General features: G+C 41.1%; 1 protein-coding gene across 3 annotated transcripts in view; it reads left to right on the top strand.

Annotated features, from left to right (window-relative positions):
* Positions 1-6,364: 6,364 nt before the first annotated feature.
* The window catches only part of ARL13A (ARF like GTPase 13A), a 260,804-nt gene continuing 240,902 nt past the window's right edge, over positions 6,365-26,266 (top strand). For 2 of the 3 annotated variants that reach the window (XM_086966790.1, XM_086966792.1), the window contains exon 1: positions 6,365-6,415. In XM_086966790.1, coding sequence (XP_086822916.1) covers positions 6,381-6,415 — 35 coding nt within the window. In that variant the 5' untranslated portion in view covers positions 6,365-6,380. Of the gene's footprint in view, positions 6,416-12,436; positions 12,481-26,266 lie in introns of those variants that run through there. The other variant, XM_086966793.1, reaches the window with a different exon arrangement.

Here is a 26,266-nt window from a genome sequence, read left to right on the forward strand (position 1 = left end):
GCATCTATTGATGTATTTTGCCACAAATCCAAATTTACAAACACTTGTATACTTGCGTTTGCGCCAAAATAGTGCACCTACCCAATGAAAGGCGTAACGAGAAGTATCTTTATTTATCTTGTTATCTCTTTTTTCCACATGGAATGAGGAATATGCCTCTAAGGATTGCTTTTGTGTAAGAGCTTATCCCTTGCTATGAAAAATAATCCTGCCTGTAACAACGCCGGCTCCCTTGCACTGTCTGCGTTGACGCTAGGCAGCACACACTCCGCTAGCACTGCGAGAGAGTAGAAGTGCACCTTATCTTAGTAGAAATAGTGCATTACTGTTCTCACCCTTTCACGCAATGCAGCACAGCAAGCTGCCTTGCTGTGTTGTGTTGTGTGAAAGAAAAGTACATCTGACCCTTGACTGCAAGTCCATCTTTAAAGTGGAAATGTCTTATGGGTTAAAAGCACATGCTGCAGAGTTCCTTACCCCAGCAATTTTCAGACAATAATAAAAATGTCAAGATAACTCTGGTGATTAACGTGCCTACTGGAGAGAGATTGGAAATTCGTCTAGTCCCACTTTGACTCACCCTAAAGTAGCGCAGAAGGTGTGAAGTACTGATCACAGAGTTGTATAATATATAGATAGCTCAGTGGGTTACTGCTTTTTTGTCACAGAGATCCTTTGGTTACTTGTAGTTCATAATTTACAATGTGTTACTGGCAACAAAAACTGCATGAAAACTGCAAAACATAAATTGGAACCTATTGGTATGGAAGGCATGTGACTCCTATGCCTTGTAGTGCTCATTTTTATTTTTTTATTGTATTTGTTAAGTTTTATATAGTGCGAACAAGATCCCGAGAAATATCAGAGCAGTTTACAATAGAATGGAAGGAAGGACATAAATACACAAATGTCATCAAGAAGGGGTAAAAGAGACAACAAAAACTGGATTAATCGCAGATTCCAGGACAATTGCATTATGGAGGCTAATACAATAAAACAGGTATGAACGGGCAGTGAAGGGGGTCACAGTGAGCGGTAATGAGAAGCAGTAACAAAAGATGGTACGATGGACATAGGAAAACCATGTCTTCGAGCAGATGAGCCTAGCCCAATTAGGGTAAGAATTTATTTATAAGGAATCTTTTGGCTTCCAATTTGAAAGCCGTCGTTTAGTAGATTCTGCGTACTTCCGGTGGAAGAGAGTTCCATATCTTTGGGGTAGCACCGGAGAAGGCTCTTTGACAGGTTTTCTTTTTGCTAAGGATGAGTGGTTTCAAGAGGAAAGTATTGGCGCTTCTTGAGGTTCTTGCACCACAAGATAGCTCAAGTTTTTGCGCAAGGTACCTAGGAGTATTGAAGTGAAGGCCTTGTGCTCCAGAACAGCAATCTTTAACTGAATTTGTGCTACGTAGGGCAACTATTTAAGAGATTTTAGGACTAGGGATATGTGCTCATTTCGTTTGGTGCCTGTAACCAGTCAAGCCGCTGTGTTCATTGATGCCCTTAGTGGAGCCAGGGTGTATTTGGGAAGGCCACAGAGGGTAGCGCTGCCATAGTCCAGCCTCAGCAAGACAAGCGCTTGGACCACCTGCTTGAAATCATTTTGTGGAAGGAAAGATTTGATATTTCTGAGTATCCTCAACAAGTGGTTTGCTCCCTTATACACATTGCTGATATGATTTTTCATATTTAGGTGCTTGTCCATGGTGACTCCAAGCGCTTTGGCTGAGTCTATGATTAGAGGAGTGCAGTTAAAGCAAGTGAAGTGACTCAACCAAATGTCTAGCTTGGGGATGTGGTTGGGATGGGAGATGAGCAGGAATTCCATTTTGGAGGTGTTGAGCAGGAGATGGCTCATTGACTTATGTAATATTTTCTATACACTGAATTACATTGTCTCTTTATAATATGTGTTTAATGTAAAGTGCTCTGACCTCCGACCCTGGTAGGAATAGCATTATAAAAGAAATGAAATACATGTGTGAATAGGGATAGTGAGAGATGAGGAACACCATTGAACGGTGGTAGTGAGGAAATCTGTGGAGAAAGAGGTCAAAAATTGTCACACTGGGCGTCACCAGTGCTAAATCCAGCCCTGTTTTACTGCCTTGCTATTCTAATGTAAACTTCTATGATAGTTAGTTTACCAGTGAAGAAGTAAAAAAAGTATGGTAACTGTGATGCCGTACTCAAAAGGGCGGTGTGAGAGAGCATAGGTGCGTGGTCAAAGTCAGGGCTAAAAAAATAGACTATTCTCTAACTTTTTTCAGTCTTTCCCCTTCAGGTAACTACATGATAAATAAGGCACAGATTAAATGAATAGTACATGCAAGTTAAGTTAATCAGTGGGAATACACTATAATGCATTATGAAACCTCTATTAGTTAATGCACTGCAGAGGTATGTGTATTTACCAGCCAAGGAGAGCGGTGCACTGAACAGTTTTGCTGAGAGCAGGGACCCCTGATGTTAGTGTGACTACAGGGCCTACTCTGACCGCCTCTTGATGAGTATAGTTTACTTAAGTCTAGTGTACTTCCAAAACAGCAAGTACGCCACGTTTTACCTGCATGCAAAAACTTGCCTTTGCATGCTATGCATTACCTGTAAAACCTTTACAGTGGTGCACTACTGGGGACCCACTTTTTTTTGTGCAAAGTTCTATATGAGGCGAACTTGACCCGATTCGGATATCAGAGTGCTTTACATAGCACCAGTTACGTTACATGAGGACACAGATTCATTTTGGTTAGGCACGGGGAGATTAAATGATTTGCCCAGAATCACAGGATGTTCAGAATCATTGCAGAGACTCGAACCCAATTACCCGTGTTCCAAACCGACCGCCCTATCCGTTATGCCAACTTCTCTCCCCAACTTCACTTTCTTCACCCTGAGGAATGCCTAGGACTTATGTTAGGCCAATAATGTAGGGCAGAAACATGTCAGCGTTTTAACACAAGGGTCATATGACCACAACATCCAGTTTGCCCCGTCAATGTACAGTTTTATTCTTCCCATTCCTCCCCACTCATAAAGGGCTATCTTGGGGTGGATGAGGAATTGTATCTGATAGTATATAACTCCCCGCTCCCCAAAAAAAAAAACTCTTCTAAGAGCTCCCTGGAATACGGCTGCGCCCACCCTGACCTTTACGAGTCTGGGTGAACCCGTTGATGACACATGACACTACTAGAGTAGGTGAGGGTGTATAAAAGAGGTTTTCCTTTTTCCCACCACTGAGTGTGATGGATCAGAGGTGGGTATAAAAAAGGTTTTCCTTTTTCCCATCACTGAGTGTAGTGGAGCGGAGGTGTAACTTATTTTCCTTCCTTATCATACTGACACGTTTAAGAGGAGGATGCCACACAGGTTTTTGTAACCAGAAAGCCACAGAATAGAAGCATTGTTGATGCATTTGAGAATAGCGAATTGTGTATGTGCTACGAGGTCCCAGTCTGTGACAGAAAGCACTGTGAACATGTAAGTCCTTATTTTAAACTTGCATTAATTACAGCATAAGATAGACTGCTACAGAATGCTTGAAAATGTTTAAGATAAAAAAGTGCTTCCAAAATATAGATTTTAGTTACACCCATACTGTGCATTTTTTTTATAACTGTCTTTTAAAAGCACACACTTCACAGCTCAGCTGGTAGCTCCCTTGCAATGCCACTCAAAAAGAATGAATCTGTGTCATCAAGACGCTTCAAGTTATTCCATCAATTAAAGCATGTCCCAGCTTCCAAGCACCCTTTACATTTGCAGAATGACAAGTTATGCACATTTACATTTCTTTCACGTTGCAGGCACCCTGGCAGGACGGCTTGTTTCCTGACTGCCCCTCAGTTTCACAACACATGAGACTCCCACCTTACATTTCAGCGGAAGCATTTCAAATCCCGGAATTAAACGTCCCGGGACAGTTGTCTTTTCACAAAAAGTAGTGGAACTGTTTTCCTTAAGGTAAAAAAAGTATGGGCACTTTATGCCCCTCAGACACCCCTCCACACACTTCGACCCCAGTACTTTACAGTATCGAAAGGTCAGAAGCAATCTTCTCATAACTGGCGTTGAGGCTGTTGCAGTACAAAAGGAGAAACAGCTAGAAAGTAGGAACATTAGTAAATGGAGAAACAGCTATCATGTGTGTTCATGGAAAAGTTGACATAACACAAGTGATGACTGCCCTCATTCCAGCTTCCACCCCACTCCTGAAAAATATGGTCAGGGGCTTTGAGACTCCTATATCTCACAGGTATCCATAGGCCTCGGGCTCAATGGAGGAAACCCTGCGATGGCCCCTTTCCATTTCCCCACACCCTCTTTTGCCATGAGTAAAGTCCCTGTATAGATAAGAAGCAGATATCAAGTACACAGATTAGAAATAAAAGACACAGTTAGAATGTAATCAAATTAGAAATATGAAAAATAGCTACCAAGAACCATGTAAATGTAAATGTATAGGCATTTATATAGCGCACTACTTACCCGGAGGGTCCCAAGGCGCTTCGACCGTTGCGAAACCCTTCCTGGCTTCCCTGAGAGATGGTCCCTTAATGGGTATCTCCAAGGTGAGACCAGGCATCCCCAGCGGTCTGGTGGGGCCGTTAGTGAAGATGAGGCAAGCTAATGCCCAGAGTTGCCGAGTGTGATCGCTGATCAGAGTGGGCACCGAGGCGAGAGAATTATCGAGTCCGCTGACCCTGGTCCAGAAACCTGCCACGCCGGGAATCGAACCCTGGTCCCAGGCCGTCCTCTGCTCTCGGGTCTGCCGCCTCTAACCAGTGAGCCACACTACTTCATGGAGAAAACACGGGGAATAGCTAGACTGCACAATGATTCGAAATATATAAGATAGAGCTGCAATGCGCAGGTTACAGCTAGATTGTAAAATAAAAGAAGCAACTATGATGTACACACGTTAGAGAAATTGTGAAACAGGAAGATTGAACACAGATGTCAGCTAAAACACATATTTAACAAGAGATCAGCTCGAATGCACACACATTAGAACAATGAGCACAAACATGCTATCCTGTCACAGAATAGAAACGTTAACAATATGCATTCACTTTTTGTGAGTATATGTATATATATATATATATATATATATATATATATATATATATATATTATATATATATATATATATATATATATATATATATATATATATATATATATATATATATATATATATATATATATATATATATATATATATATATATATATATATATATATATATATATATATATATATATATATGTAGAAACTCCACAAACGCCACTTCCAGAACTACCCAAGAACGGCAAGGCAGGCAGGCAGAGAAGGAGACGGACCACGAGATTCACAGGTTCTTGGCTTTATTGCAGTTGGTACAACAGGAGGGCAATACGCGTTTCGGGCTTCAAGAGCCCTTGTTCACATGCAAAGAACTAGCGCAGCTTTTTTGTTTTTAAATGTTTTTAGGTGAGTGACATAAGCTCCGCCCTTCCAACAGTCATGTGACTATAGACATAGACAAAATCTTGTGTTTATAAATGCCCATTCTTCGTGCAAATACGCAAAATAAGTTAAACACAAATTCTACACATGCCAGTTAAATACTTAACCATAGCAAATTGACATTTCATCATTGAAAATGTCTTTTATAAAAATGTCACTAAAAGCAGTTATGTAAAAAAATATAGCTGGATAAATCCATGTAATGCAAAATTTCTAAGTCTATAGTAAGAATATTTAAATGTTATTGGAATAGGCTGAAGATAAAGTGCAAATAACAGTGCTGAACTAGATCAGTGTCTAACTGTACATAAAGTGCCAACACGCGTGCTACAAGGAATAACCACAATATAAAATATTGTAAAAACATGATAAAAAAAACCTGTGTAAAAAAATGCATTAATGCTTAATTTGACAATTAGGAAAAGTCACAATTTTGTCATTTTTAAAAAAAAGCATAATTTAAAACATTTTATGCAGGTATAAAATAATTTATCATGTTAAAAAGATATATATATAGATATATATGTATATATATATATATATATATTTATTTTTGCCACCTGTTAAGTGGATCCTCTGAGCATGTCTCAGAAATCACAGTAATTAGTTGACAGCTCGTAGCAGAGGAATTGAAAAACACACAAAGTGGGCTAATGGAGCCATAGGAGGCCTTTTGGGTAACGTAGTGCTTTGTCTTATCCGCTCCCTTCAGATAAGGCGCTAGCCATCCCCTTTACAACTCCACTCCCCAGAGGACCTCTTCTCGTCCCACCAGGCCCGGGATTAGAGAGGCGGCTGCAAGTGAATAATGTAAATCCGGATTAGTGTTAGAAGCACGCCACAGGATTGTCGACTGGAGCGGTGATGCTATGGAGAGAATCTGGACCCCAGAGCCGAGCCTGCTGTAAGTGTTCTTTACCTTACTTAAATGCTGTTTCCATGTGTTGGGTACCTGCCGGCCAATAGGTGAGTCCAGTCCCAGGGAAATTAGTGTCGGCTCCGACTTGATTCGTTGTCATTTTCCCTTTTCAGAGTGTATTCCGCTGAAAACTTGTGTTGTCCCTGAAAATGCGGCGGGTTTGTGTCCCAGTGGCATATGTGTGTCTGGGAACAGAGATACGGTGTCATGCCAATTACATTTGTGCATGAGAGCCAACACAAGAGAGAGTTAGTTTGCGGGCTAGAAGTAGGAAAAGCAATATTTTTTTATATTGATTTGCACTGGGTAAGGAATAATTTTAGACGCGCCTTAAAAAAAAAAGCTAAAACATTCTTTGTCAATGAAAATGTGGGATTCTCCTTTATAAATGGAGAGGGTTCTCTTGCTCGCCTAATAGGGTACAAAAAAAACGGAAACATATTTGGTAAATTGTCTAGAGATGAAAATCATAGTTTGTAGCTTTTTTTTATGAAATATTTTGCTTTCCACTTTGGAGCAAGCAGGTTGAAGGACTCTTAATACATACAAATTAGTAAACTGGGAACCGGATGCGCAACCATCTGCACAAAATAAGACTGGGAGTGTGTCAAGGTTTTCTAATCTGAAATGAGAGAGCCGCTTGTGGGTGGGATTTGTGGACTACATTATTATTTATGACTTGCAGTACATTCGGACTCCGATCTCCTTCCTTGCACTCGCCAGTGCTTGCTCTGACTCAGACTCTGTCTGCACAAACAACCCTTCATGATACTCTCTGTCTCTCTCCTGCTAATTATAAAGTCTTGTTGGCAGAGAGCCCAACCGCATCTAAAAATAGAAACCAACTGCACCAGAAGTATGTTTACAGACTCAGTTTACGCATTTGATTGGCTCATATTGTGCTTGATATAGAAATTGACGTACATGATTGGTTGGCTCAAGCACAATTATGTTGACTTCTACTGCTCGAGCCACTCTACCCAGAAACGAATAAAAAAGAAACCAATGGTAACAAGGTGCATTGTCCATGTCCAGAGATGTTGGACTGAATAACTCTGCACTGAATCAGAGTTTGAGATTGTTTCGTCATGTACCGCTCACTGGTTCATGTAAAACCACTAACCGTAAACGCCAGAAGGAGTAATTTAAGCAAAGTTCGTCACAGATATACACACACAGGTAGGGAAGCGGATGGAAGTTAGAGGCAAATCTTTGTCAACAGAATCCCCAGGTTGCTCCTACCTCTGATGATCATTTGTAATGTAAAGTGGCTTAGATCTAAATAAATAACGCTTCCTCGACTCCACCACAGAGCTGGCTGTGATACCGCTCCCACTCGAGTACTGCCCAGTGGAATCCTACCTCTATGTCTGCCCTGTGTCTTCACTTTGGTGTTAGTGTCAATCTAAAGTTGTCACATGGGAAGCAGGACTCTGGCCAGCGAAGGCGAGACTATGTGTGTCTACCCCCGACACCACAAGAAGTCAGATTCCTGCCCTGGATTAGTAGTCTCTGCTCTGAGAATGTTATTTCATCTCAAAGACCCTCCCCTACATTGCCCTGATAATATCCAAATGCTTTGTGATGCTGGTAACAAGTTAGACTATTGGACATCTATAAGTTATGACCCAGGTGGTAATCACTTTCAACGGAAGAGCTGGATACAAGAACCAAGTGCTGGGCTCAATGTTTGGGATTGGGGGTCTTGAAGTCATTGCAGAAAGCTGAAAAGCTGTTAATTTATCTGTTAGGAGCTGTGTCACTTTTTTAGACCGTTGCTATTTTCATTTGACGAGGCACCTTTTGTTGGCTGTTAGTTTTTGTGTGTATGCCACAGTATGAATAGTCTTGTAGGCCTGAACACAACTGGTGTAAGTATTTTTGCTAATTCAAAGCGACATAGCTAGTTCGCAGGCTCTAATTGGTTACCATTGAAAACTGTTTTACACTGGGGCACTCTGGTAATACTTTCTGAATATATGCAGAAGAGGGTTCTCCATTTATGTCATGAAAAACCTTCCTCAGGGGGTGCAATTGATAGACGGGTGATTTGAATTATGGTATTGATCTGGATGGAGGCTGATGTGACATTTCTCGCCCAAGTTGATGGTCAAACTCCGAAGCACTGGAGATTTAATGGAAAGCATTACTTCTGGTAGCAACTCTCTCTGACTCACCGATGGCTTACTGTTACCACTATTCACATCACGTCTACTGCTTCTCATCCATAATGTGATGTCAACAGTCATTGAGCCTGAACTAGTGTCAGTACTATTTTTTGCAAGACAGCACGATAGATAACTGAATGCCATGTGTGTGTACATAAGGACAGGAACGTAACATAATGTGAAAAAGGAAATCAGTCCATCTACCCTTGGTTAGGTACTGCAATATATCCATAATTGGAATACAAAAGGCCCCTCCCAAATACCTGTACTCCTGTGACACTGCACCTCTTTTGATTACTACGTCCTTTCGGATGGAACAATAACTTGTACGCACAGATGCCATTTGCGTCTCGCAAACACGTCACATTCAGTGAGAGAGCATTTACGGGGGGAATCTTCTGGGAGGCCAGAGCAAGAGTGTAGCTGAGGAATGTTGCTAGATCCTTTTGTGATCTTTTGAAGAGGAAGAATAGATACTGTTTTTGATCCTGGTCATTAATGCCACTGAGGGTCTGATTACGAGTTCCACGGTTCATCGGAACTCCGAACCTGTGGTGGCGGTCCCTGGACAGAAAGGCTAGCGTCCACCCACCGTATTGCAAATACAGCGGTGGGACCGCCACCGGTCGACAGCTGGGGATCATGAATTCCCACGGCGGTGAGAGGCTCTAATATGTTGGTGGTGCCGCTGTGGCACTGCTGAGCAGATTAGGAGTTTCCTCAATGCCACCGTTTTCATGGCGGTGAGACTGCCATGAAAACTGTGGCCGTGAGGAAACAAAGGGGGCGCTACAGGCCCCCTTGCTGCCTCAGGCCATGGTGTGTCTGCAGGGGAGCACATGTTGTGCCCCCTGTGTGCAGTCACCCCTTTCCTGCACCGCCTGGACTTTACCCTTTACGGGAAACATCCTTTACAACGAAACTTTTACAACGCAGTGCTATTACAACTCAGGTTTTACAACAAAAACCATTACAACGCATTGCGCTGGGGGGCGCTCTAGTATAGGGAATAGATTTAATTTACTATCCAACACCTTCCCTAGTGTCCACGGGGACTGGAGTTGGAATAATAAATTAAACTATTCACGATCCAGCACCCCAAAGCGCTATGCCTAGTAAAGGTTTGCGTTGTAAAACTGGCGTTGTAATAGCATGCGTGGTAAAAGCATGCGTTGTAACGTCATACATCCGTACAGTCCATGCCATGCAGGAAAGGGATTTGGTGTTCCCATTGCGGTGCCTTTTTAATAGGCACTGCCGTGGGAATGCCAAAGGACTGCCCGCCAGATCACGAGATTACTCGTAATCTGGCGGGCTGTTGGCAGTCGAGTTTGGCGGTCCTGTAGCAGGGCGCTGTTGTGGTGGCCCGCTCCAGGACCGCCAAACTCATAGTCAGGCCCTAAATAAATATGAAGGATTCACGTTGAAAGAGAAGGCTTCAAAAAAGGTGGAGAATACAATAAGTATAAGAATAATCACATCACCCTCGTCCAGCTCAATGTCAGTGCCACCCTCAAGCTCACTGTAGAGGGTTCTGCACTGTGGGTCGATTTCTAGACTCACCTGTTAGGCCAACTCTCAAAGTCTTTCCAGATGGTCCTGAAGCTGAACTCATTTTAAACATTTTTGTTTTCAAAAGCACACTTATAAATAGCGATGGAGGGTCCTTGAATCATTATGACCAGGGGAATTTTATGCTTTGTGGGGGTCTAACAATGGTGACAAAGTCAAAGTTGATGCCAGGGAGCTGTTGGTTTTCCATAGGATTGGACTGTACCCTTGAACCTGACCTAAGAAGTGGTCTGAAGAGGAAGACATCCAAGCTCTCCAGGTGAAACTTCCCACCCCCTCTCCTTTCAAGATGTTACTTCATAGTAGAGCATCACAAACCCATTTGTGAATGTCCCCTGTTTTTGGGATGTGAAACAGAGGAATGAGAATAGAGTCTCTGGGTAAATTTTTCTGTCTTTTCGTAACTGACCGAGGTTCCTGTTTTCTGGTCTCAATGAATGACCACTTTGAAGTTTGACAGCACTAGTATTGTTTCTTCATGTTCTATTAAGTACCCTAAATGAGGAAGCCTAACTAACAAAACCTAAAATGCCAAATCTCATACTTGTAAGAAGCTTCTTACAGTTGGAGGAGTCCCTGGGAACACCCCAGATTGCCTTTATGATTTTCATGGTTACTTTATTCAGTAATGTGGCATGCCAGAATACATTTTGTATGTAGAATACCAAAATAATAGGTCGAAGTGGTCGGGATCTCTTAGGAATTGCATCCTTTTTTAATTTTAGAAAACATACTTGTTTCATACAACAAAACAATTCCCCTACTTTTGTTTAAAAAAAAATTCCTAGAACGGTTCATGCCAACTGCTGAGATGCCAGGGTTGAAAGGGAAAGGGGAGGGGTCTCCTGTGCTGTGAAGTCAAGGGAGAGACATAAAGCAAAAGAAGAAACAAGGTGAGAGGATGTGGCCTAACGGCTAAAGCAGTCGGAGCTGGGGATTTGGGCTGAGATGCTCAAAATCCTGCAATGATTCTAGGAAAGTCACTTTGGACCATATGAATCGCGCTTAGCGCTGTATTTTTTATCGCCGGCTATCGCTGGTTTACATCACGGAGATAACGCTTTATTATCAAAGTTTATCTCCAAGGCGATAATAAACCAGCAATAGTGGCGATTCTCCAGCAATAACGCGGGAATTCCAGCGATGAATTCACATCGCTAAGTAAAAGGTCGCTAATAGGCAGGTGAGGATTCAGCTGTAAAATCCACCTCCCATATGAAATTATGGCTAAGTCAGGATTGTTTGTGAAAGTTAAGGGATGCACACCATATTTCAACAGTTTTTTTTTCTTTTTCTCTTGTAGTCCTTTGATTCGTGGAAGCGTGCAGATTGGTAAGTGGCATGCCCAAATGCCACCGGGTACGACCTAGGTATCTGCAAATGGGACATGTTCATGCCCCAGCCAAATGCACAGCTGTGCGCCGCCCTTGCGGCATTCAAAACTTATTCCATTTTTTATCCAATCTTCATTTACAAGACATTGCTCATTTCACCAATTTTTATCTATTATATTCTTTTTCCATTTCAAATGTCCACGTGTGGAACTTTTTGGCCATTATTTTCAGGTTTCTGATATTCATTGTTTGTCCATCCGGACTGATTCAATAAATACGATTAATGCCAGGCTCATCATTAGGCAGTGTTTAATCCATAAAAACCCAATGCATTTCGGGCGACGCAGCGCCCTTCTTCGGGGGTGGGGCATGAACATGTCCCATTTGCAGATACCGAGGTCGTACCCGGTGGCATTTGGGCATGCCACTTACCAATCTGCACGCTTCCACGAATCAAAGGACTACAAAAGAAAAAGAAAAAAAACTGTTGAAATATGGTGTGCATCCCTTAACTTTCACAAACTCATCATAACTTTGTCCGCCTAGGGTTTGCACCCACAAAGAATTAAGAGTAAAGAATGAAGAATAGAAAAACGGGTTTGAACCCACGTGATTGGCATTACATCAAAGGGCTCATCATAAGCATCGGAAAACACATGTATTAAGAGACAATGACTCTAGCAGAATCGAAAACGGCGGAACGTTTTAAGCATAATGAGGAATCTGTGATATTTGGACTAACAATGCTCAGGCTTAGTGTGATAATGCATTGTGGGAAGTAGAGTTCACTTGTGGGTATCGAACAAGGAGGGGGCGGGAGAAGTATACCTTTGGGCTAATCAGGAGTTAGATCACTCGAGGCCAATAACAACACGAAGTGGGTGGTTCCGTAGGTGGTTAAATATGCAGGTGAAGGGGTTGCTTTTAGCGCGGAAACCATTAGTGAAAGGGTGAAGCTTTTTAATCTACTCGGCAGGTACGTAAATGTCTGGAATACTTGACAAGTAAAAATAGTGAAATGAGGGGGAATGAGAGTAAAGATAGGAATTATGGATGTGAAACAGTAGAGATAAGAAGCTAGTGGTATGCTTGTCAGAAGGGGTCAAGTAAGAGAGTGAAGGTGCGCCATTTTGGTTCACGTTTGTTCATGTAAAAGATTTTCTCCGTATCATGGGTCAGAGGGTTAGAGAGCTTAACAAAGAAGCGGTGATTTAATAGTTAATACACCGGGGGGCTGATAGAGGAGCAAAGAAAGGAATAGACACGCATGCATAATGTGCTTTAGGTTTTATGAGCACAGGGAGGGGGAAGCATGATTGAACAGTCAGAGAAGTTCGACGTTTGATTAGTTCACAGTGCAGAAATTACTAAGCTTGCCTAAATTTTCACATTAATTAATATGTTTATTGTATCACATGAAAAATGTAGTTTGGAGAATGGATGAGTAATTTGATACATGTTTGATTATTTTCTAGTGACCCCCGAAGAAGGGCGCTGCGTCGCCCGAAATGCATTGGGTTTTTATGGATTAAACACTGCCTAATGATGAGCCTGGCATTAATCGTATTTATTGAATCAGTCCGGATGGACAAACAATGAATATCAGAAACCTGAAAATAATGGCCAAAAAGTTCCACACGTGGACATTTGAAATGGAAAAAGAATATAATAGATAAAAATTGGTGAAATGAGCAATGTCTTGTAAATGAAGATTGGATAAAAAATGGAATAAGTTTTGAATGCCGCAAGGGCGCCGCACAGCTGTGCATTTGGCTGGGGCATGAACATGTCCCATTTGCAGATACCTAAGTCAGGATTGTAGCAGGTGTTAAAATCCTGCGATAAATGTGGTTAGCCTGTGTTTTTTAATCGCTTCGCGGGCCTTGGTAATAGGCGGAAGATGTGTTTGCTACTGCTTTCAGTCGCTTTAAAGTTGGGAACGCCTCCTTTGCATGTCATTAGCGATAAACATCGCTGACATGCAAAGCGGCACCCAAACCGGTTGCTTTCACCATAAAGCTGTCGCTAACAATTGTTAGCGACAGCTTGCTGATAGGGCGATAAAAATATTGCTGCTTCAGTGGCATTAAGTGCAGCTAAAGCGGCGATACTGCCCTTGCTAATATGCCCCTTAATCTCTTCGTGCCTCACAAAATGAATGTGTCCGTCTGTAAAGCGCCAAGATACTCCCTGGAGTGATAGGAGCGCTATAGAAGTGTGCTTTACATTACATTACAACTGGTGCTCATGTAAAGTGCTCTGAACCTTCTGGTCAAGTTTGCGCTATATAAACAAACAAAAAAAACCTTCTCTCTAAGGTGCTAGCTCCCTGAACGAATAAAGATGTATGCAATTGGTGAATCAGCACTGAAAAGGCTACTTGGGAGCCAGTATTATTTTGAATTGACGAGTCACTTGAAGATTTATGACGACAAAGATTCAGAATTTTTGAGAGGTAATGTAAAGGTGTTATCAGCTGAGTTCTGCAGTGCTTGCTTTTAATTGATTCTTCTAATAATGCGTGCACTAGGTATAGTCTGGTTGCATATTACTAAAATATATATTTTGAAAGTACTTTATTTTGAAAGCACTTGTGTTATTTTAGACTGTATGACGTTACAACACATACATTTACAACGCAGGCACTTACAACGCATTTTTACAACGCAACATCCTCTATAACGCATTCCATTTACATCGCATGACACTACATCGCATTTTAAAAACTACATTTACAACGCATTCCATTACATCGCATACTACCTTTACAACGCATACCATTACATTGTATTTAAGGTAAGTATTGGATAGTATGGCGTCAAAATTACTATTCTAACTCCAGGAGGTGTAACAGTAGGGTACGTGTTGGATAGTGTAGGGGTAAAAATTACTATTCTAACTCCAGTGGTATGCGTTGTAATGTTATGCGTTGTAATGCCTGCGTTGTAGTGACATGCGATGTAGTGTCATGTGTTGTAATGGTATGCGTTGTAATGCCTGCGTTGTAGTGTCATGCATTGTAAAGGATGTTGTGATGTAGGGCCTGCGTTGTAAGGGTACTGCGATGTAATGGTTGCGTTGAAAAGGTTGTTTCCCGTTATTTTAAACTTTAATACTTTTGTACATGTTGTGGCAGTCTATCTGATACTGTGTGTAATGCAAATTTAAAATATTGGTTTACATATTCTAGTGCCCTCCGTCACAAGCTGGGACCTTGTAGCACTAAGAATACACAAATCTGCTCCCATGTTCACTGACCCTGCCACAATTTCCCTCAAAGCAACAGTTTAATGCACTTTGACCATTGCTAAAATCACCCTGCACGCAGTTGGCTTGCTGGGCTAACTGAGAATAGAGGTGAACTGGGATTCGAAAATAATGTTTGTTAATCTTTTTAATTTCACAAGTATTCGATTCATGGAGACAGAAATAGGACTATAGTTGTGTAGGAATTTGTATTATTACTTATGAAGGATGTGAGTCCTTCACTAGTAAAAAGTTCATAACTTTTTCTTTACTGGGAACCAAGTATCACATTGTAGCAGTTGACTCTCTCAGGGTAGTAAAGCAAAGAAGTCCAAGGTCTATTTAGCAGAGGTGTTGTCGGCTAGTGCCTGTTTTTGGCTGCTGCTGCTGGCATTGTTACCGTAGCGCGGGGACACACTGGTCTCAGTGTAACCAGGCACTTTACAAATGTAACTATTATTATTATTTATTATTATTAGTGCCCCAGCGCACTAATCTGAAACACTCAATACATCATTGTTCAGTAATTGCTTTTTCTTATGAAAATGAAAAGTACTTTATTACATGCACACACTACTGAAAACAAGCATTCATTTATAAATATCTACAACTAGGTAGATGGAAATACCTTTGGTGATACCCTCAAAACAGTTTGCACACCAGAAAACCAGAACCATAAATCACAGTACTCTTACACATATACTTATACACAATATCATACTTTACAATTATAGTAATGCAGGCCTGCTGCTGGAGATGGATTGGGATCGAAAATAGTCCTGGGCACCCTAAAAAAAGGTGGCCCACTTTTGCGGATTATGCCTTTGTGAAAAGAAGGGGGGGGTTTCTGTGAAGGCACTGAATGCTTCTACCTGGACCATCAATATAGCCCCCTGGGAGACATATGGCCCTTATTGTCAATATTCACCCTAGCTAGTCTCGAAAGCCTCCCCCCAGTGCCATTATTATGCAAAGCTGGAATTGTCTCAATTTAAAAAAAATTCTAAAGCTTGGAAAATTTGGAACACACTTTCTGTACATGTCCAGGTAGTTTCATGTTGACCTTATCCCCAATACGTAATGTAGTTTGCTTAGAAACATGCCAACTTTTGACTTTTCATTTCCTTCATTTCAACATTCCTCTTGACCATATCATACATTGCCTTCAAATGACATGTCTTTGCACTGGAAAGCAACCAACCAAGATTCAATTCCTGTCTTGGTTTCCTCCCTTTGAGCAACATGAAAGGAGAAAATCTGGTTGTACGAATTGGCGTGCAATGATATGACCATAGCAGATCTGCAACATGTTTTTAACATCAATCCATGATCTAAGACCCAATTTAATGCCTTCCACTAATGTCTTGTTAAATCTTTCCACCAAACCATTCAGTTGTCTTAATATGTTGGTAGCTACACTCCTAAAATAATTAACCATTTTACTGGACATAAATTGTGTTTCTTTATCAGTAAATATATAGTCAGGAAAACCCTTTCTTCTAAAAGTGTCTTGAAGAAAATCATTAAAATACTCTGTATTGTGTTGTAAAATCCATTTCAATTTTCAAAATAGTCAATCATGACCAAAATATATGTTTTTCCAAATTCAATAACTTCATAAGGCCCTAAAATATCAATAGTTAACTATGGTTCAAGGCTTTTCTGGAAAGGTAGTTTGAATACAATCAGATTGCTCTGTTTTCAAAATGTTGTCAGAATCCAAACACAAAGTACAGTTTTCAACAAACTTAACAATGCCACATCATTTTCTAGGAATAAATCACCTCTAACCTTCCAAAATACTTTAAGCTCTTTGATTATGTTTTTTTCCAATGGCCACTACTTCAAAATGTACTGTTTAAGCTCTTTTAACATGTCATCGTTAGAAGCAGCAGGCAACCATTCATCATTTTACAAACATATCCTACCAAAAGCACGCCATTCTCTAAGGTTGCCACCACACTTTCCTCTTGTAACTGCATACCATTGGACGATTGAACTTCACCTGATAGCCAAGACAAGCAATCAGCGCTTACATTTTGCACTCCTGGTATAAACATCACAGTAAAATTGTACTCATACGATTTGGCTTGCAACCTCACTAATCTAAATGAGGATTTACCCATTCCATGTTTTGAGAGTAATGATCTCAATAGTGTATGGTCAGTTTCAAGTTGGAAAGGGTTGCCTCACAAATACATTTTAAAATGCTCCACGGACCAAGTGCACCCTAACACCTCTCATTTTATGGTGGAATATCTAGATTCAACCACTAGTAATGGTCTAGATGATTAGGGCACTAGAGTGTTCTACACCATCCTTAATTTGCATAAAACAGCACCGAGAGCAGTGGGACTGGCATCCACTGAAACCACATTCACTGCATTGTGAGCAAATGAGGACAACGGTTTAGATTGAATAATTGCCTCTTTCAAGCTATTGCATGCCGAAGTATGCTCCTTAGACCACTCAAATTTTACTCCTTTTTAAAGTTAAGAGCTCAAAGGAAGAACAATAGCAACAAACCTCTGTACAAGCCTTTAGTAATATTCGCATAAACCCAATAATGATTCGAGTTGTTCTTTACTATCAGGATTCTGCATATTCTGAACTGACTCCAACAAATCCCTCTTGGGATAAGTGCCTGCCTTTGCAATTGTGTGCCCCAAATACTCTACTTCCTGAGCGAAAAATGTAGATTTGTCAAGACTAATAGTCATTCCCTTTACTTCTAAAATACTCAGCACTTTGCTCAATATGCTGAAATGTTGATCTGCTGTTTCATAAGACACCAAAATGTCATACTGGAACACAACCACCTCATTGATATCCAGAGAAAAGACAAAATATAAATTTCTGGAATTCCAATGTGGCAGGCAGAGGTCCAAACAGCATTATGATGTATCTACCGCTCCATCCGGAGTAATGAATGTTGAAAAATGTCTTCACTCTGGTGTTAGCTCAACTTGATCATAAGCTGCTTTCAGGTCAATGATAGAAAAATAGTTTCCCCTATCCAATTTTGGAAATAACTCATGTACCTTAGACAAAGGATGGCAGTCCAGAAAAATGTGCTTGTTTGACGACCTCAGATCACACACATGCTGAGTTCCCATTTTAACCAAAACAATTGGAGAAACCCATTCTGATGGATTAACAGATTCAATTACTGCTTCCTTACACATTTCGTTAACATTAGAGATAATTCACCACAAACAGATAATGGGACATGCCTCAATTTATACTTGGTGAGTACAGCATTCTTCTTCAGTTGAATATGGTGGGAAAAACCTTTTCACCTTTCCTAGTTTCTTTAGAAATAAACTTTTATGTTTGTCAAGTATACCTTTCAAATTGTTGTCCCCACTCAACACATACTGAACCCTCACCATCTCTTCAGAAAAATCTGCTTGGACTTTGGAATTGGGACGAAGGGTGATATCAAACTTCCTTTGATGTCTCCAACCCAATACTTGTAATACATCCACTGCAACATATGCCTTACCAATAATAGTTTTATTTGTATTTGTATTTATTTTATTTGTAAAGCGCTAACATTCATCCAAAAAGGACATCACGGCGCTAAAGAAGAATTACAAGTGATTTAACGGCAACACTTTGGGAATTATTGATCTGGGCTGGGGAAAAGGAATGTTTTTAGTTGTTTCCTAAAAGAAAGGAAACAGTCAGTTGTTCTGAGTTTGTGGGGTAACTCGTTCCATTTTGTTGCGGCAATGTGAGAGAAACCCCTCTCTCCCATCCTGACAGTCCGAGCTCGGGTGATAGATGCTCTTCCAGACGTCATAGATCGTAGGTTTCTAGAGGGTTTATGAAATCTGATCGTATCATGTAGGATGATGGGGCCTGTATCGTGGAGTACTTTGTGTGAAATACACAACAGTTTAAAAATGGCTCGTTGTCGCATTGGGAGCCAGTGGAGCTCACGCATACATTTTTTGGCTGAGTCATATTTTCTTTTATTACAGATGGCTTTGGCAGCGGCATTCTGAACCAACTGCAATTTGGAAAATAGGTAGTCTGCCATTCCCACAAACAGTGAATTACCATAGTCCAACCGACTCAGCAATAGTGATTGGACTAGTGTTCTCCTGCAATCTGTCGGAACCCAGGGAAATAATCGTCTGAGCATCTTCAAAAGGCCAAAGCCTCTGCCGCAAACTATGGAGACATGGGATTTCATGGATAAGTCCTTATCCAGTGTTATTCCTAAGTTTTTAGCTTTTGTAGTCGGGTTAGGAGGCAAGCCCAAATCGCTCGGCCACCAACTGTTGTCCCAGACCTGTGTGCATCTGCCAAACAATAGAATTTCGGATTTGTCAGCATTAAGTCTAAGACAATGGTCCTGCATCCATGTTGCCAGTTCGGTCAGGCAGTTTGTCAGTCTAGTTTTAGAATCATCATTTTCATCAATGGTGACCATCAGCTGGGTGTCATCCGCATAGGAACACATTTCGACACCCCATTTTTTGCCGATGGTTGCCAATGAGGAGACGAACACGTTGAACAGCGTTGGGCTCAACGACGCCCCCTGAGGAACTCCGTATTTTATAGGTCGCGGAGGAGATGTATAGTCACCCAGGCGAACTGATTGGGTTCGATCCGCTAGGAACGATGTTAACCATCCAAGTGCTTTATCTTGAATTCCTTTCTCTGCCAGAGTATTCAATAATTGATGGTGGGGTACGGTATCAAAAGCCGCAGATAAATCAAGGAGTATCAGAGCAACTGTACTACCTTGATCTACCTTGGTCCTAATACTGTCTGTCACCGCTAAGAGTGTAGTTTCTGTGCTGTTATTTGCCCGAAACCCTGTCTGTGAGGCATCCAGCAAACCATTAACTTTCAAAAATGTGGAAAGTTGTCTATTGACCAGCTTTTCCAGAACCTTTGATAGGTAAGGTAACTGGGATATTGGTCTATAGTTGGCTGGATTGTTAACATCTGTCCCAGCCTTCTTTACTAACGGAGTAACTAGAGCCTGTTTCCATGATTTTGGGAATTCGGCAGAGCTAAGGGAAAGATTAAATACTCTGGTGACTACTGGACATATTACAGGGGTGAGCTGGGAGAAAATGTGATGTGGACATGGGTCGAGTGGTGAACCAGACTTGACCTCAAGCATGACTTTTTCTACTTCTTCTTCTGAAAAAGGACCAAAAGTATGACAGATGGTATGTGCAACATTTGGTGCATATTGTTCGTTTTTTTCCATCCCTGATTTTGAAAAGGAGGCATAGATGGTATCAATTTTTTCGCAGAAAAAATCATTAAGTTTATTACAGTTCTCCTGTGAGGGAGTAAGATGTACGGAGAGATTAGTAGGGCTGCATAATTCTCTAACAATTTTAAAGAGTTCTTTTGATGAATTTTTATTCTCAGATACTCTGCGTGTGAAATAGTCCTTTTTTGCCTTTCTAATTGCTCTATGATAGAGTGCTTGAGCTTTTCTAAAACTATCTTTAGTTTCATCTGTCTTGGATACTCTCCATTTATGCTCAAGAGAGGTACAATTTCTTTTTAAAAGTTTGAGCTCAGGTCCGTACCATCTCTCTGATTTTTTTTATTGCCTGGTTTGTGACGGGATTGGGTGGTCGAACAATGTTCCAGTGCATTTTTAATATTATTCTGAAGCAGGTCTATTTCCTCATGGATATTAGTGCTTATACAAGATGGGTGTGAGAAATGATTACTGAATTTCTCCAATGTAAAGGATTTCCAGTTTCTCATATTTGCTATGAATGCACTATGTTTTTTGGTCTGGGGGACGGGGAGATTAATACGGAAAGTGATCATATAATGATCGGTCCATACCAATGGAATTAGAGGGTCGATGTCAATAGATTCGATGTTAGATTAGATTTTATGTTTAAGGCTTGTGTCTGACACAAAATAACCCATCATGTTGATCTCTTTTCCCCTAAATCCATACACCCTAACATCAGTGTGTTCCAAAGTTTGATCTTGCCAATTCTTGAGAAAAAAAGAATCTGAAATAATAGTGTATGGAGATCCAGAATCATCCATGACCTTTAAAGCACTACCATCAATATTGATCTCACACGTTGATGGCACATATGGTTCAATAACCACTACACTTGTTGCATAATTATCAGCAACGATACAGATCATCTGAACATCTTCAACAGAACCAGACCCATCACCTACACTATATTCTTTCACACACAGCACAACATTTTCCATAGATATATCATCTTCTCCGTAATCCTCCTGGATTCTGGATACTCTCTTTGCCACACCTTGACAAACAACACCAAAATGACCAGTTTTTCCCCATTTGAAACATACTATACCCTTGGCTGGCATGCTTTAAATTGTGCAGAACTACATTTTTGATCCACAACAATCGCATCGCACCTTAGTGTTCGTGCCAACCATAGGTGTGTATGATTTAGTAAATCTTCCTTTAGGACCCATGAGCTCGTTAATATTTTTCCTCATCCATGCAGCCACCCCCAAAGTAGCACTATCAACATTAATAGTTTTAAAAGAGTTGATACACTGTTTCACACTCTTATCATTGTCAAGTACTTTCTGTAACCAGGGATTGCCTTGGCCTAAGAGCTGCTCTTGAATCTTTTTGTTGGAGGAACATGTGATTAATTGGTCCCTATTATATGTGTCTGCATGCTCTCCAAATGCACAATCAGCAGCAAGAATTTTCGGAACAGATACATAGGAATCCACAGACTCATCCAACAGTTGGTGACACGTATAAAAATTAAACCTCTATCACACTATGTGTGGTTCTTCACTGAATCTGTAGCCTAGCTAATAGTTCTAAAAACAATCATAGTCCCCCCTATTCCACTTCAGTTTAGTGTTCAAAGATATCTTCAGCATCAATACCCATCAAGTTTACAAGCAAAATCTTCTTCCTTTCTGGTGGAAAAGTTTTTCTTTTAATGGTCAATAAGTAATTCTGAAAATGTCTGAGCCATTTGTCTTATTTCATGCTATATGCTCATTGTGACCACTGAAAATCTAGGGAGGTGTTTTTCCCACATGTGGTAGTCATACTATCACAGTGATAGTATCACTAAAGAAATAATGCAAGGACATACTAGGAAGAAAATGCAATTGAAAATATCAGGTTGGACAAATAACGAGACTCGCCTGTTGCCGTTATAACCACAGTGCACCGTGACGGACTGACTGTGATGCGTGAACAACGAAGAACAAGAACCTAATATGCATCATGTTATTTGTCTCAATAAATATGTGGCCAATAGCCTTATTCATAATCTTCCCAAGGCAATATGGCCGCAGATGGGTGCATGTTTCGTAATCCGTTCTCTTCCCGTCACAACAAACATGCTTTCCCCACATTCACCAATGCTCGCCACTTGAGAGCAGTTGTGCACACACAGCTCCTCGCACTTCGTTGCCCTGCATGTGCTGGTGCTCGTGATGATCAAAATTAACTTCCTCAAGCCGGGTAAAGCTCGCGCTCGAAAATCCAGTACCTCACACTCCCAACAGTGGTTTCCACAGCCCGCATGAAATGCGAATTTCTCAGAAAGACAGGCTGCCCACACATGCCTCATGTTTGCCAGCGGAGGGCTGCCACGAAAAAAATGCCTTTACTGCAGCACTGCCAAACACATTATAAGCCAACACTTCCTGGAATCAACACTCCAGATAACTAACACACATCCGATGGTGAAATATACATGGATGCTCTCTCTGGATTCCTCTCCAACTCATCACCAATATGTGGTAAGTAAATAAGGCAAACGCAGCTGTTGTGTTAGTAAAGTCGTAGGTCTTTATTGGAGCATCCATGCACAGTAAAGTCAAGATCCAACTGATAAAGATTCCCCCAAGAGAACTTAGAATGTAACATAAGCACAGACAATACTTGACAAATGTATACAAAGATAAACACCAATCATGTTGGGAGGTACATGTGAGTACAACAAACCTATTTATAGAACATGTAGAATGTAGAATACTTACAACAAATACTGTAAAGCCTACCTCAAATAGACTCCGAAATGTTGAATGTGGCTTTGAGGAGGGGGCCACAAGACTTCCGGTGCCTGCCTTCACTGGAGGCTTCTTCAGCAGCCCGTGTGTGTCAGCAGCAGAGTCAGTGTCTCCCCATCCCAGTGGGGTCACCCAACTGCAAGACCTGCCCACAAAAGATCCAGAGGAACCCTCCAGAGCTTCCCCAAGCAGATCCGTCTCTCTACTGTTCCTCAGAGGGTATACGGGCCAGGCATCACTGGCCCAGGAGAAACACTCTCAGTCTCTCAGTGCCGCTTGGAAGCAAAGTATTTTAATCCATCTTCTCAGTGGGATCAGGGGGACTTCTCTTTCCAGCTGGGCATTCTTTTTCAGTTGTTGCTCCCAGGCCCAGTGAGTTCTGAAGTGCTTCTTCCTTGTGCAGGGGTACGAGGGTGTCACATCATAACTCCACTACTGCTCCAATCCGCTTTCTGTGTTATTTAATTATGGTGACTTGAAGATGACTTTAGAAAGATGTCCCCTGGTGCTTTGATCCACCCCAACTAACAAAGCTGTCTGATCACTTCACCCAAAACTTGAAAGGGGTGCCCATCCTGCTTTTGTCTTCAGAGGTCTGGCCTGCCTCCTTTGCTTCGTTAGTCTTGGGCTTGTCCATGCTAAGTGCAGAGGGACAAATTAATTAGCACAAGCAGATTTCATCTCCTTTTCCAGGAACTAGACAAGTGCTGTCAAATGGTGCTATTGTGTGGGGAGGCCTGTGATCCTCCTGCTGGACAGTAGAATGATTACCTGGTCCCAGTAGAGGGGGACAAAACCCTAGAATCTGATTATGGTTGATCCAGGGAAATATTATAATTCTTCAAGTGCCATAAGGAGAACATGTATTACAAAAGTGACAGTGGATCTGCACCCGGTATACCTGTTTACCCTAAAATTGATGCATACCTGGTATCTCTAGGCGTAACTATGGCAAAATTATGCAATGGCACAGATTTTGCCCATAAGGTGTAATGCAGTGAGAACCCAGCCTTTTCAGTAATCACTACACATCTGCACTATGTATGCCTACCCACATCATAAGGCCTATACCAGAACACCATCAATCTCTGAATGGTCTCTTCTGTGACAGGCTACCTGTGCTTAGATTCCGGTTGAGCTAGATGGTAGTCTCACATTCTCATCCCTGCATACGTGTGCACAGGTGTATGATCATGAGTTTGCGTGTACCCTGCCTAAGGCCTATTACCAGGGCTACTGGAATTATGCGGTTGGGGAGAGTCAAATTATGCAGCAGGGTTTTGTGATAGTATTACTTCATTATTTTGTAACTTTTGGGTCTTGCCTGGCGTTAGCAGCGCCCATGCGCTGCTCTCGCCATGCAAGGGACTTTTGGAATCAATACAGTTTCGTAAGGGACTTTAAACCCCGCCCTTGTTTTCAAAATGGCATGCTTCATCGTTTATGTTACACTCTGGCGCGTGATAGAAAATCGGGCTTTTCGGATACCACCTTGTCCACTTTTAGGATGGCCCATTTGGACAGGCCAACGCCATCTTTGTTTGGCGTGATGAAGGTGGGTGTGCTCCTGGCTTGTTTTGATTGAAATGTGATATTTGGTCCCTGCTTTAGCTCGTGCTGCTGCTTTAATTTCTGTAAGCAACTCAACCAAGGGCTTTACTGTTAGGGAAGACATTTAATTCACTGAAAAATTAATATGTAAACAGCCCCAAATAATGCAACGAATGTGATATTTGTACAACATAAGACCACCATTCTCAAGTGTTCAATTTCGTCTTGGCTTCTGAAACTGAACTGATGGTGCGGCACATCCAGTTAATGATGCAAACAAACACCTCCTGCAAACAACGTCCTTGCTTGCGTTCGACTACCCACCTAAAACCATTTCGCACTACTTCGGTGAAGGATATTTTTTTGAACTAGACACAGCGCTTGCGAATAAAGTCTCCCCGACCCCGCCGTCCTTCTTTCGGAGGGCCTCGTCTTTGATGTGAACATGCGAAAGAGAGCGGGTTCTTAATAGCACCCCTTCTGCACGTGCCCCACAAACTCCAACGTGAGACAATGACAATTGTGAATATGGTCCAAGCCTCAGTATTGTCAGCCCAACAAAAAGCTGACGTATGGCTTGCCATGTTAATTCATTCAGACACATCTAATCGTGTTGTTTGCACCATTTTCAACTGTGTTCTATATAGCAGCACTTCAGTTGTAGAAAGAATAGCGCAAGCCTTCAAACCGGTAGCGACGATTGGTTTTAAAATGGGCATCTTGAGCACACATTCCTGTGAAGTCTTCATTTTTTTATGTTTGTTCACTTGCCTTAAAATATCATACGATGTGTCCACTGTCAAAGCAAAACTGTATCTGTTCCCTTCGATGATAGTTACTTTAATGATAAGGCTCCATGCATCCCACTTCAATTTTGAACGTGTGTGCACTGAATGTTTCACCGGGCGGATGAAAAAATATTTTTACACCGTTATAGGCTTCTTTTCTTTACATTCTGTTTGGACAGTGAAACATTTTATACAGATAGCTTTTGACTTTCCTTACAATAATTTAACTGCAATATCGACTTCAGAATCTGCCTTGCTCATTAGAGCATCTGCATAGTTGCATGCTGAGAATACAGGTATAAATAGGAAACTACGCTGGGTTGTCTTTTTGCTACTTTCTCTGTGGAGGGCAAAAATAACGTTGCTTTACATTTGCCTAGAAGTGTCGGCGAGTATTGGTTAAAGCACAATTTGTCAAGCAGAACGTAAGAAAATGTCACAGTCGTACATGTTTGTGTCTTACAGTTGTTTATGCCAACCTTTACTTGTCAATTGCACCTATAGTAAACTACCACAGCCATTTTAAGTGTGGATTAAGAGTTCAGTTATGCCTTTTATATTTGCATTTCAAGTACCCCAAAAAGTTGTATGTATTGACAACTCTTTTCTGTATTTGTGCACAGAAATACACCGCAGACATTCTTAGCAGTACAGTATTAGCTGTGCACTTGAGTCTCAACTCTGATTACCTGATCTTAGCAGAACCTTTTGTACACTGTAGAAGAGAAAGATTTTAGTGTATATTTAGTGCATATTGTGATATGTTGTAGTTGTATGTAGTTAGAATTGTTTTGTTAGCTAAGGACTGAGGACCTCTGTTCGACATCCCTGCTTTTAGTCTGTTTATACAACCACTGGGAGTATGAATGGGTTACTGAAGGGACCATCTTTGCTTGGAGTTACATGGAAATATATATATTTTTTGTTGAGTTTTTATATAGCTCACATTTGTTCCCATAGGATACCAGGGCACTTTAAAAGTATTATAAACACAAAATAAAAATAAAGATAAATTGAACACGAGAACATAGTTACAATAAAATGTATATTTGTTAATAATATTTTTAAGAAAGTAATTATAATAACTTGAAGTAACAACAAGTTACGCATGGAATGGTAAATTAATAAAGACAAAAGGCGCATATTCTC

This window comes from Lissotriton vulgaris, chromosome 4_1 (genome assembly GCF_964263255.1).
Source record: "Lissotriton vulgaris chromosome 4_1, aLisVul1.2, whole genome shotgun sequence".
NCBI lineage: Eukaryota > Metazoa > Chordata > Amphibia > Caudata > Salamandridae > Lissotriton > Lissotriton vulgaris.